General features: G+C 41.4%; 1 protein-coding gene across 1 annotated transcript in view; it reads right to left on the bottom strand.

Moving 5' to 3' along the window:
- LOC147887383 (pentatricopeptide repeat-containing protein At3g16610-like) overlaps window positions 1-4693 on the bottom strand; it is a 45863-nt gene extending 41170 nt beyond the window's left edge. The window contains exon 1 of the mRNA XM_087394008.1: window positions 1186-4693. Within this exon, the coding sequence (XP_087250134.1) occupies window positions 1669-4185 (2517 nt within the window). The 5' untranslated portion in view covers window positions 4186-4693 and the 3' untranslated portion in view covers window positions 1186-1668. The remainder of the gene's footprint in view (window positions 1-1185) is intronic.
- Between the last annotated feature and the right edge of the window lie 8025 nt (window positions 4694-12718).

Genomic DNA, 12718 nt, shown 5'->3' on the forward strand with positions numbered 1-12718 from the left:
AAGTCGGATTGGAACAAGATTTTAAGGGGGTGCTCCACCCATCTAGTACTCCCTATAACGGTATCTAGAGCATCAATCCGCTCAAAACAAGTAGCCCAAACAGAGTATACCAGTTTACAGCATAAAAACAAGGAAGAAAGGCTAAAAGAGAAGGAAGAAGAGGTCAAATGAAGTAGTTTTTCGACACAAGCGAAGCGGGAGTCGGATACGTACCACCAACTCTACAACATTTGACTTTTGCTGTAAAATAAACCCCTTTTCTGAAATTACAGCAAGCCATTTTCTCTTGTATTACTAAAAGGAAAGAATGGAGGGAGAAGGGATATTTAATAATGAACTTGTCCTTTTTCCTCCACTACCAAAATGACATAGGGAGAGAACACCATCACCTCCTCCTGAAGAGGATAATGTAGATGAGGGTTACACACATATTGAGTATGATAACCCACATATAGAATTACCTTCATCTCTCCTTCAAGAATCTCTTGATAGGGAGTTTTCTTTCAGAAACGAAGGGAGAAATGAGTCCATCCAAGAGCAAGGCACTGGCTGGCTTTCTGGACAGCAAGGTGGAAGGGATCCTTTGGACAGAAAGTTTGCATACACTCAGTGGAGCATGCGGGCTCTGAGATCTAGAGGTGACATGCATATAGTAGGAGAACCTTTTACAGTCTATTTGCTAGTCTGCAGATAGATTAATGGTTGTGAAAGTACACACATAATTATGAAGCTTGATTCCATAGTGAAATACTTCCCCGTGTAATTCCTCGGCTAATCTATCAGTCTTCCGCTGCGAGATACTTTCTGGTGTGACTTCATTTTTCTAACAGTTATCTCCAACAAAATCCACCAACAGTGTGTTGTAGGCTACAATGAAGAGCCCAGAGAATAGCAGATTGCCTAACACACCCCTTAGAACATTACTGTTGTGATCAAGACCCCACAAAAACACACTCCGTCCTTGTAATTAAGAATATGAACTGCAAGTGACACAAAGCTGCATACCTTTCATAACCTCTAATGGTGTCCCCTAGGTGTATGGGTTGGGGCACAAGAAGCAACCAGCTTCTGACTCCAATTAGTTACTCATTCTTTGCACTGTCACACACAGTTCCCATAGCACAAGAAAAAAAATAAATCATCATCTTTTGTATAGGAAGCCCTTCAGGACCTGCATATATATACCTTGCTTTGGGGATGAGTCCACCTCTATCCTGCTACCTTCCATGCTTGATCATGGTGGTTCTGCATGACGAGCACTGAAGAAATATTTGACTTTGAGACACAAGTATCTTTTATTTATTTAATTTTAAAATCAAGTTTCATAAGATTTCATCTCATCTCACTGTTGTTTAAAGGCATGCACCCAACATTGTCTCCAGTTTGTGACAACTACCCAATGCAGTCAACCATGAACATTTCATGAAAAGGCACTTCTCTGCCATCACTGTTGCCTTGCCCACTAGCCGTCCATTATCGAGTAGATTCATTATGCAGGTATATTGCAGAATAGTCCAGATAAAGCCATGCTGTTCAGTCATAGATGGAAAGTATCTCCACAGATAGATCATATTTGGCTGTGTGCTTTCCTGCAACAGTTGAAGCACGAGTTCACTCCCTCCTGGCACAAGTATTCCGTATTAAATGCATTCTATGGTACTCCAGAAGTCATGAGCAATGCAATGACTCCTTTGCACCACCAAGATTATGCACCATTCCATAAATACCAGCCCACCAACTCTGTTCTGGCTGCTTCCATGCTTCAGCATTCTTTCTTAGTACCTCGATTTTATTCTGGTCCTCCTCCATGTCAGCATCTGCATAGATGTTTGACATCAGGACATACGCAGCAGAAAACTTTCCATCCAATCTCAGCAAATTCTCGAAGGCCCGCCTTCCAACCTCTACATTCTTCCACTTTTGACAAGCCCCCAACACGGTCAGCCATACAACAACAGTAGGTTGAAAAGGCATCTTCTCTACCATCGCCACTGCCTCATCCAATCGCCCTGAGCGGCCTAAGAGATCAATCATGCAAGTATAGTGCTCAATAGTTGGGGGAATCCCATATTTGTTGCTCATAGCCTGAAAGTACTTTTGGCCCTTGTCCAAGAGACCCACATGACTGCATACAGTAAGAATACTAAGAAATGTGACCCTATTTGGTTGAGTGGCTTCCTGAAGCATTCTCTCAAACATTTGAAACACAATTTCACTCTCTCCCTGGCGTGCATATCCTGCAATCAATGCATTCCATGGCACAACATCCCTCATGGGAAATGCATCAAACAACCGCAGGGCATCAATCATGTTCCCACATTTAGCATACATGTCAATAAGACTGGTTGCCACATTTGCAGTATTCTCAAAACCAAGCATGCTAATTCCACAATGGAGTTCCTTTCCAATCTCCAGTGCTGCTGTGTTGCCACATGCCTTCAGGAGGGCAACAAATGTAGAGCTACTTAGTGCCAGACCTTGCTCTTTTAGTTGTGCATAAAGTCTAAAAGCCTCTTCACTTCTTCCTTGCTCACCATACCCTGAGATCATAGAAGTCCATGTAACCACATTACGATGAGTCAATTCATTAAAGACGGATCGTGCATCCTCCATACTCCCACATTTTGCATACATATCTACCAAAGTTGTTCCAACAAATACATCTAACTCAAAGCCATTCTTTATTATGTGAGAATTGATCATTCTACCTTTCTCCAAGCATCCTGGTTTTGCAAATTCAGCTTGCTTCTCTTCTTCCCCTGCTGCCAGGCTACTACACCCTTTCAATGCACCAAGAAAGGTTCTATGACCTGGTGTTACACCTTCCTGGTGCATTTGCGCATACATATCCAAGGCCAGTGCCCCCTCTTCCTGCTTGCTATACCCAAGGATCATGGCATTCCAGGACACCAAGTCGCGATAAGGCAGTTTATCAAAGACAGACCGTGCATCCTCCATGCTCCCACACTTCGTGTACATATCAACCAATGTAGTTCCCAAAAATGTGTCAGACTGAAAGCCATTCCTTACAACTTGGTAGTGAATAGCTCTTCCTTTCTTCAGTAATCCTTTTTGCCCGCCAACCTGATTCACCTCTTCCATTGCTGCCAAACTGCTGCAAGCATTCAATGCCCCAATGAAAGTTTGATGATCTGGTGTGACATCATCTTGTTGCATCTGTGCATACAGATCCAAAGCCAGAGCGCCCTCTTCTTGCTTGCTATACCCCGAGATCATGGTAGTCCAAGTAACTACATCGCGGTGAGGCAAATCTTCAAAGGCACGCTGTGCATCCTTCATGCTTCCACATTTCACATACATATCAACCAACGTGGTTCCCACAAATACATTTGACTCAAAACCACTCTTTACCACCTGGGAGTGGATGCCTCTACCTTTCTCCAAGCATGCCATTTCTGCAGATTTTACATCGACTTGCTTCCCCTCTTCCAGTGCTGCCAAGCTACTGCAAGCCTTCAATGAGCAAACAAAAGTCCGCTGATCTGGTCTGACACCTTCTTGTTGCATTCGTGCATACATATCTAAAGCTAGCAGACCCTCTTCCTGTTTGCTGTACCCCGAGATCATCGTAGTCCATGTAACAACATCATGGTAAGGTAATTCATCAAAGACACGCTGTGCATCCTCCATGCTCCCAGATTTCGTATACATATCCACCAAGGTTGTTCCCACAAACACATCTGACTCAAAGCCACTCTTCACTGCTTGATAGTGGATAGCTCTACCTTTTTGTAGACACGCTAGTTTCTCAAATCTCCTATCAACTTGATTCCGCTCTTTCACTGCTCCAAGGCTACTGCAAGCCTTCAATGCACCAACAAAGGTTCGATCACTTGGTTGGACACCCTCCTGCTGCATCCGTGCATACAAGTCCAATGCGTGCACACTCTCTTCCTGCTTCGCATATCCCAGGATCATAATGTTCCATGACACGACATCATGCGTTGGCATATTGTCAAACACATGGCGAGCATCCAGCAATCTCCCACGCTTCACATACATATGCATCAACTTGTTTTCCTCAACCATTGAATTTGAACGTTCCACCGGATGAGTATGAATTTCCCTAACTTCATTCAGCTGAGGCAACCTCTTGTGGACTGCATTTGCAGCTCTGCCTTCACCAAAATGGCTCCAAAGGGGCAGCCTAAGCTGTCGCCCCATAAGTAATGGAGAGGCAATCCAAGGGCTACCTTAGAATCAACAAAGAGAACTGCCCCAGCCAAAACAAGATCAAGCAAAGTGGAGCGGAGTGGCAAGCATGCAGACAAAGAGCACATATCTTTCTTGAAGTGACCACCATGTGACTAACATAAGCATTGATAGAACAGCATGTGAGACCTGTGATACGAAAAAGGAGTTGAGCTGGTGGGCTGCCGGCAGTTGAACTCATTGCAAGCCTAGTAAAAGGGGGGCAACCGGTGGACTCTGGTACTGCAGAGAAGCTGACAAAAGGATCAAGCTCAACGCCTGGAGACGAGGAATGTTCTGGGGAATTGTGGTGAATGCATTCGGTAATCATTGTTTCTATCAAATGGCAGCTGAGGGACGAATGGGAGAGGGTGGCTGAAGCAAGACCGTGGTATTGTTCCATATCTGAATTGCCACTTATCATCGAGGTCTTAAGCAAGGCCTCCCCTCGAGTTCAGAATTAACGTTCCCAAGCAGTGCACACTGCAGACCGGCTTATGCATATACTTGCTTACCTCATCTATTTAGCTTTGAGTTGTGCTTAAAGCAACTTTCTTTTTGTAATCCTTCTTGTCTTTGATCTTATACAAATTTTCTTCTTTCGCACGACCTTGCAAGGCAGGACTCTACTCAGCCTTTTGCCAAAAAGTATCTTTTGGGACACCTTTTCCTTGATTAACTACTTTCTATTTTGGCTTTTCTCTTGTGTGAGTTATGAGACTTCTGCAAACAAGGTGAATGATATCTAATCATTCATAAGGCTTGCCCAAGATCCAAAAAGCTAAAAAGAATACAATGGACATGGTGTGTAGGAAGAGGCAGGAGATAAAGGAAGGAGAGAGAGAGAGAGAGAGAGAGAGAGAGAGAGGGAGGGGGGGGGAGAGCAGAGAAAAAGGTGGAGGATTTCAACGGAAAGAAATAGAAAGTGGGGAGTTGGACCAATCACAAAATTTAGGACTTTCAAAAAAGAACAAGGTGAATGATATTTAATCATTCATAAGGCCTGCCCAAGATCAAAAAAGCGAAAAAGAATACCCTGGAGATGGTGTGTAGCAACACTGCAGGAGATAACGGAAAAAGGGAGAGAGAGAGACACAACGAGAGAGAGAGAGAGAGAGAGAGAGAGAGAGAGAGAGAGAGAGGTTTAGGATTCCAAGGGAAAGAAATAGAAAGTGGAGAAAAAGGTGGAGGATTACAAGGGAAAGAAATAGAAAGTGGGGAGGTGGACTAATCATAAAATTTAGACTTTCACAAAAAGAAATCTCTCAATTTTGGCTTTCATCATTCATGGAACACACCCTGGTCACTATGCCCTTCCACCCTGGGGCAGGCCAAAAATTTGAATTTTGGCTTTTAGTGAGCACACACCGGTTACCCCTTCCTCTTTGGGGCAGGCCAAAAAGTGTCCTCCAAATAGATTTTGGACACCCCTACCTTGATTACCTACTTTTTACTTTAGTTTTACTCTTGTGTGAGTTCTCTCTCCTCCCCCCAATCAACTCATCAGCATCATCCTCCTCAAACAATACACTCGAACACTCCACAAAAGCTAAAATTTTTGAAATAACGGAAGATAATGTTGTCGAGCATGTCATGTGCTCTCTTTTTTTCATTCACACACCTACACACACAGGGCACATCGCTTTGCGTTTGCAAGCGGTTGCATCCAATGGTTCTACACACAGGCTTCCATCACTTATTAGTGTTGCAAAGTAATCATCGATTCATCTTCACGACCATTTGCGTATAGTAGAACCTAAGGTAGTGCTCACGAGTACTTGTACTTGCTTGTTTTTTAAATGACTAAGTGTTGAAGATGTAAATTGCTTATTGCATGATTATATCGTCTGAAAAGTGATACAATTAAGAGAAACTACTTTGATCTATTGCTCAACAATTGAACACTTGCAAATATATTTACGAAGTTATTGCGCCTTTAGAAGTTTTCTTACTTTTTTAGCAGCTTGGCATATGTCAAACCTCATGCAACTTAAGACGACCGATAAGTTGCTCAATGGTTTTGGACAATTTTACAAGTTTCACAAAGTCTCTTGGTTATGCTCCAGTTTTGCTATAGAAGCACTTTTTCCTTTATAGTCCATCCTCATCTTATTAAGTGCAATTTAAGTATGAAGTGCAATTGGGTGTTAAAGATGTAAATTGTACTTTGTGCATGGAAGGCATTGTGTATACAAGGAGAGCTAAACTGCTACATCCGTAATGGTAAAGGGTGAGTGTGAAGACACTAATAATCTCCTTCTTGTGGTGGATGAACTTGTTTCTTCTATTTTATATAAGAATGAGTACCTTGTTAAAAAATTATATTTTCCATTATTATTTCTTGTTTTCTATTTATATAAGAATGAGGTGTTGAGACCATAGTGGGAGACTATGGCAATGGGATCCATGGAAGTGCACCAAATGTGGCAAGGGTTCTAGAGGAAGTATTTGGTAAGATTTGGCTAGGGAGTGTTCGATTAAAACTATATTTGCTCATAGTGGGAGAGTATGGCAATGTGATCCATGGAACTACACTAGATGTGGCAAGGTAGCTATGCAATGCATTTTTAAAGGTTTAGTTAGGGACATAGATTAAACCTATATTTTGCTAGGCTAGCTTACTTGGTGACATGGGTTAAGATTGACAATGATACTGTGATTGGTGTTATTGTGCACCTAACTATATAGACAAATTGCTTACTTGGTATCGCGATTAATGATAATGGTGTTAGTGTCTCGTACTGAACTAGACCTGCATAACGCTTCTCCCTACTTGTTGCCGCTCCCCCCTCTCCCTTCCCTCGCTTCAGCTCTCCCTTCACTTGCCTTTCTTCCCCGTGCAACACCTTCTCCACCCCCCCCCTCTCCTTGGCCTTTGTGATCCTCCTTGTAGCCTCACCTTGATCTCAATACCCCTGATCGACACCTTTATTACTCCCCCACAGGCCTGCATGGGGTATTGGTGGCTCCCCAAATCTTGCGAATCAGTTGGAAGGGATCCATCCCCCCCTCGAGCTCCTTTGGTGCGGCTAAGACCAGTTGCATGGTTTTTGATTGTCTTTGGGCCACCTATTTGAAGACCGAGCCACCCTAAAGCTCCATTTTGAAGTTGTGTGGTGCCCCCCCAGGCCGCTTCTAAGGGGTGAAGCTCTCCAACAAGACGGCTTGCCCTTTGTGGTAGTTTTTTGGCTCCTTCAAGGTGCTAGCTCTAAGGGTTCAATCGAGAATGAGATCTAAGGGTTCAATCGAGAATGAGATCTAATGGATTCTCCTTGACTTTATAAAAGGTAAACATTTACTAAAGTGATAGTAAACATATGGGAGGGCTGCAAACATGCTAAAGACACTTACTATGATTTATATTCTTCGAAAGTGGATTTTCATAAAGTTCCAAATGCCAAGGAAAAGGTTTGTGTGAGTAGAGAAATGTTAGAGGTTTTCTCATTTAAAAGGTTCATAAGGCAAGGCCCTAGTGTTCCACTTTTCTTTGCTACAGTTATAGATGCCCTTGGGAGTCTCATAGTGGGTGAAGGAAAACTCAAAGGGTTGGAGCTACCTTTAGGGGGATCCCTACTACACCAATAATTCACTAATGACACAAACTGAAATCCTAGGAATACTCAAGAAGACATTGAGTGTGCTCTAGCATGTTTGGACACCTTTTGCCTAGACTAAATATATTTAATCAACAATGCTAATAAGATAGGGTATTGCATGGTACTCGAAGATGGCCAACGTCTTCTTGCTGGTAAAGGGTGTTTGAAGCTACCAAAAGGTGAAGTTTTCATATTACTAGGCATCCCCATGGGTTTTAAGTTTCAATGAAAGGCAAGGGGAAATAGTTTGTAAAAAGGATAAACTTGCAAGGTGGCGACTCAAGAATATCAAGGAAATTTGGGAGGAAGGAATTTGATCCTTAGATAGTGAATCTCTCCTATTGGGATTTTCTACTTATTGTGCATGTGTCCCTCACATGCTCATGTACATAAATTTTCCATGATCTGTATGTCATTTTAGTGGAAGGTAATCCAAATAGTAACAAGATCTCTCATGTGAAGTGGACCTTTTGCATCCAAGGGAGAAAGAGGTGGTAGTCTAGTGGTTGTTGATATTCAACAAGCTACCTACAAATAGTAACAAAATCTCTCTCGTGAAGTGGACCTTTGTGCATTTAAGGGAAGGAGATAGAGGTCTAGTGGTTGTTGATATTCAACAAATTGGCATGCATTTCTCTACCAAATGTAGTGCCTTTTAGAGATGAATTTGGTTGGCATTTAAGGACATTAAAGCCCAAGTTGTCTTCTTTCAAGGGAAGGAGACTTTGTGATTAATAACTATATGTGATTCTTTTTAAGTTTTAGGGATTCACACTTAAATGATAATGATATCCCCAAGGCCAGCAAGCTCTTTGAGAAAGGTCTTCAAACCCAGGGACAACTTTGTTGCAAAGGAGAACTCAAGTAGAAAAGATGACTTGAGATAAGGAGGAAATTCTATCTCACAAATAATTATAGAGAGATAATTTTGAATAGATTAGATCTTTGGCAAGGAAATAACCAACAAAAAGGTGCAACTTTTGTGCTCTGTGAAAAGGAATGTAGCTAGGTGGGTAGCTCCTCTTTTCTTCTCATCCCAACCCCCAACGCTAACCCTAGTGACATTGTTCATGTTTTAAATCAAAGATGGAAATGCTTTAATAATCATTGGCTTTGGAAGTTTAGGTTTTCAAGGACGTGGCACATAGGAATCCTAGTAAAGGTATCCACATTTCTTTGGCTTATTTTACACAAGGTAGTGTGGATTAATACTAGAAAAATATAGGCAAAGGTGATGGGAGATGCAAGAAGCACCCAGATCATAAAGAGGCCATCTCTCACCTTTTCTTGACTTGTCCCCATGCAATCAAAGCATAGAAAGTATTGCAAATGATCAAAGGTGAGCCTATCAACAACTATAATGCCATTCTCTTGGGGGATTTAATCAAAGTTAAGTGGGAACAAGGATTTATTTTGAGTGCACATGCTTTGTGGTCCATTTGGACATCCAAAAATAGCTTTTGATTTCATAGAATAACCATCAATATTAAGTAATGTTTTTTTCAATGGATGAGCAAGAACAAGATTTGCTAGTGCAATAGATTCAAATCTTCAATGAGCTGTTAAGCAAGTTAAACTAGGACGCTAAAGTCTACCAGCAGATGCATCAAAGTTAAATGGGTAGTGAGAGTTAAGGAAAGGATATTCCAAAGACATTAATTTATTTATTTTTAGCAGAAAAAGTTGTAGTATATTATTTACATAGCATGATTTATACATCTTCAAAATCTTAAAAAAAGTATCAACAACAAACTCTCTAAGAAAAATGAGAGAGAACATCTGAGAGTAATCACTCCTCTTTATCTTTAGCCTTTTAGGAAATAGACGCCTACCTCTTAGCATATTTGGATTTTCGAAAAGTTGCTCTTTCTTTTGCTATAGATCCTCTAGGGGCAACTTTAATGGGACCTTTAGGGGCAGCAGAAGTTCTGGATGGTCCTTTTGCTCAACATCAATAGGTATCCTAACCTCAATTTTTGGTGAAATAATATGTTCTCTGGCATCTGGTCCTTTGGCAGCAATGGGGGGGATCTTGAAGCAAAACTTATTGGGGAGGGAGCTCTGAAAAAGTAAGTAACAAGGGGAGAAGATACTAAGTCTGGGGAGAGGTATCAGGGTCCATATTTGTGAATAGCGGTATCTCCTTGGTAGCAACATGTTGATTAGATTCAACTAGGTACTTGACCACCACTGTATGGGATCCCTCCTAATAGTTGAGAGCATGTGTCTCAATTTCCATGTTTAGCTGGGAGTGGGCTTTATTGTACACTGCAATGGCCTTGTAAAGATGTTTTGGTTTTTGTGTCCACCATTCCCCAAAAAGAGTGTCAGCCAAAATATTATTTTATTAAACTGGAAGTTGTTTCTAGAAATCCATATGAACTAGACTGTTTGTGCTCTAGTTTGAAGCCAATTAACCCTTTTAACTTTGGTAGAATCTCCTACGAGAATAGCTTTCCAGTTTAAGGGTTCTCCTGTGAGCATGTGGACCAATTTCCAAATCTTTTGAGCATGAGGATAGGCTAAAAAAAGGTGGAAGGTGTCTTCTCTAACTCCTAGGCATCTCTTGCATTGACCATCACATTTTCCCATTCTTAAGCTTCTAGCATTAGTTTAGACTACCATATAGAAAGCCAGAATAGGGTGGACATTTTTTCTAGGATATCCTTTGTTTAAATAAGCTCAAATCTGCCCTTCCACCTCTCTACACTATCCTCAAGCTTCCATCTTTTGTTAATTTCTCTGTAGACCTCCTTTATTGTAGAGTTTGGTGTGGGGATTGGGAAGAAAAGAGAGCTGCCCACCCAACTAAACTCCCTCTTGTAGAGCAGTTGATTTCTCCCCTTCCATTGAGTTCCACCTTGCTAAAGGGCTATCCCATTCATGATTAATTCTTGTTGGTTGTTGGATAGGGAAAATTCTCCTCTAATTTTAGGCACTTCAAATTGGTCTTGTCCCATAATTGTCCCCAGCTTTGGAAACCCTTATTAAAGAGTAGGCTAGCTCTGATAAATTCTCCAACACTAAAGGGGCTCTCTTTGAATATGATTGAATCCAAAGCTAGAAATTCCCCTTTACTAGAGAAGAATATATAGCTCTTAATTTCTTCAAAAGTTGTCCATAGAGGGATCCCTTTGGTGGTGTAGGGCTCCAAGCAGCATAGGGCTGAGAGTAAAGTGTATCTCTTCCATCTAGGTGCCCTAATGGGTTGGGTATGCTCAAAATTTCTAAGTAGGGGATGGGTCCAATCTTCCAAAGGGTTCAGGATAGCCTTAATTACCCAAGAGGCAGATCCCTTTGGTACTGCAGGGCTCCAAGCAGCACAGAGCTGAGAGTGGAAGTATACTTCCATTTAGGTGCCCTAATGGGTCGGATATGCTCAGCATTTCTGAGAAGGGGTTGGGTCCAATCTTCCAAAGGTTTTAGGATAGCCTTAATTATCCAAGAGGCAAAAAGTTTGTTGGCAGCCTTTTCAATGTCCACTGCTCTCCCTTGGGTTTGGTGCAAAATGTCCATCTCATTTTAGAGATTCTTGAGGGCCCTCCCCACAAAAAGGATCTACATAATTTAATGAATTTCTCAAGGCCAGTCCTTGAAGGTAAGGAGAAGGAAAGATAGAAAATGGCCACAGCGTATATGGTTTAATAGTAGCTTTCTACCAAGAAGGTTAGCTTGATAGCCCCTCCACCTGTCAAGTTTTTTCTAAATTTTGCAAAGGAACATTCCCACCACTGTTTCGTAGTAATGTTGAACCCCATTGGTATTCCTAAGAGAGGAAAAACTAAACCGTTGGGGATTCTGAGGCATCCAATATCTTTTAAAACCTCTTGCTTTGTGCCACTTAGTGTTGCATAGCTTATTTTTTAGTGATTGATTATAGAACTTGAGGCCAGGAAGAAAACATCAATGCGTTCAAGAACTCTTTGTATGTCCTGTTAACTGTTTTGTGGTGTGAAATTTGTATACCATCTGCAAACTGTTGACAAATCAGCTATTTGCCTAAGGGAAGCTCTATGGCTTAAAGTGCAACAGTCTTCAACTCATTGTGGATGAGCCAACCCAAAGAATCTGTAGCACTTGAAAAAAGGAGGGGAGCTAATCGAAAACCATGTCTTATAGATCTTCTTGAAGTGAATGGTTGACTCATCTTGCCATTTACACAAACTTTAGCTGAGGCATTAGAGAGAAGTAGCCTCACAAAAGAAACAAATACGGGGGCAATACGCATGTCCTGCAAGGATTGAATTATGATGTCCCAATCCAAGTAGTCATAAACTTTATCAAAGTCAACTTTAAGGAAGCAAATATCCTACTTAGTTTCCTTTGCCAACTCATACCTTCCCAAATGTTAATAATTGTCTCTAGTAAATGCTTTCCTTTGATAAAACCCTTTTGTTCTTTGAGAATCCAAGAGTCCATTCTATTCTGAATTCTGAGGGAGAGGGCCTTAGCAAATTTTTTGTAACTACAATTGAGCATGGTGAGAGGCCTCCAGTTTCTCAATTCATCCTTGGGACTCTCCTGAGGAATGAGTTTAATAATTCCCCCATTTATGTGAGCAGGGCGCAAGAAGAGTTGAGGCTTTCATTCCACACCTACAATAAACAAGGGCCAACACTTTCCCAAAGTCAATTAGTACCTCATTCTCACCAAGCATTTTTCCATCTACAATGGCATCTACTACATTTTTAAGCTCTTCAAGAGAGAGAGGTTTCTCAAGGTAAACATTCTCAAACTTTCAAACCGTACTTTTGAACCATATGCTCTCTGGCCTTCTGACATATTTACGTAGCTTGTAAAACAGAGGCATTAGGAGGGATGATGGTGGAGACCAAATTTTGGAAGTGTTGTTGGATGAATTAAATATTTTCTTTTGTATTAGCAGTAGTAAGAGAGTTATCCTGTTTCTT

The sequence above is a fragment of the Dipteris shenzhenensis genome, chromosome 23 (assembly GCF_047967505.1).
Source record: "Dipteris shenzhenensis isolate YYH24624 ecotype China chromosome 23, Dip_SZ_1.0, whole genome shotgun sequence".
In the NCBI taxonomy this organism is placed as follows: domain Eukaryota; kingdom Viridiplantae; phylum Streptophyta; class Polypodiopsida; order Gleicheniales; family Dipteridaceae; genus Dipteris; species Dipteris shenzhenensis.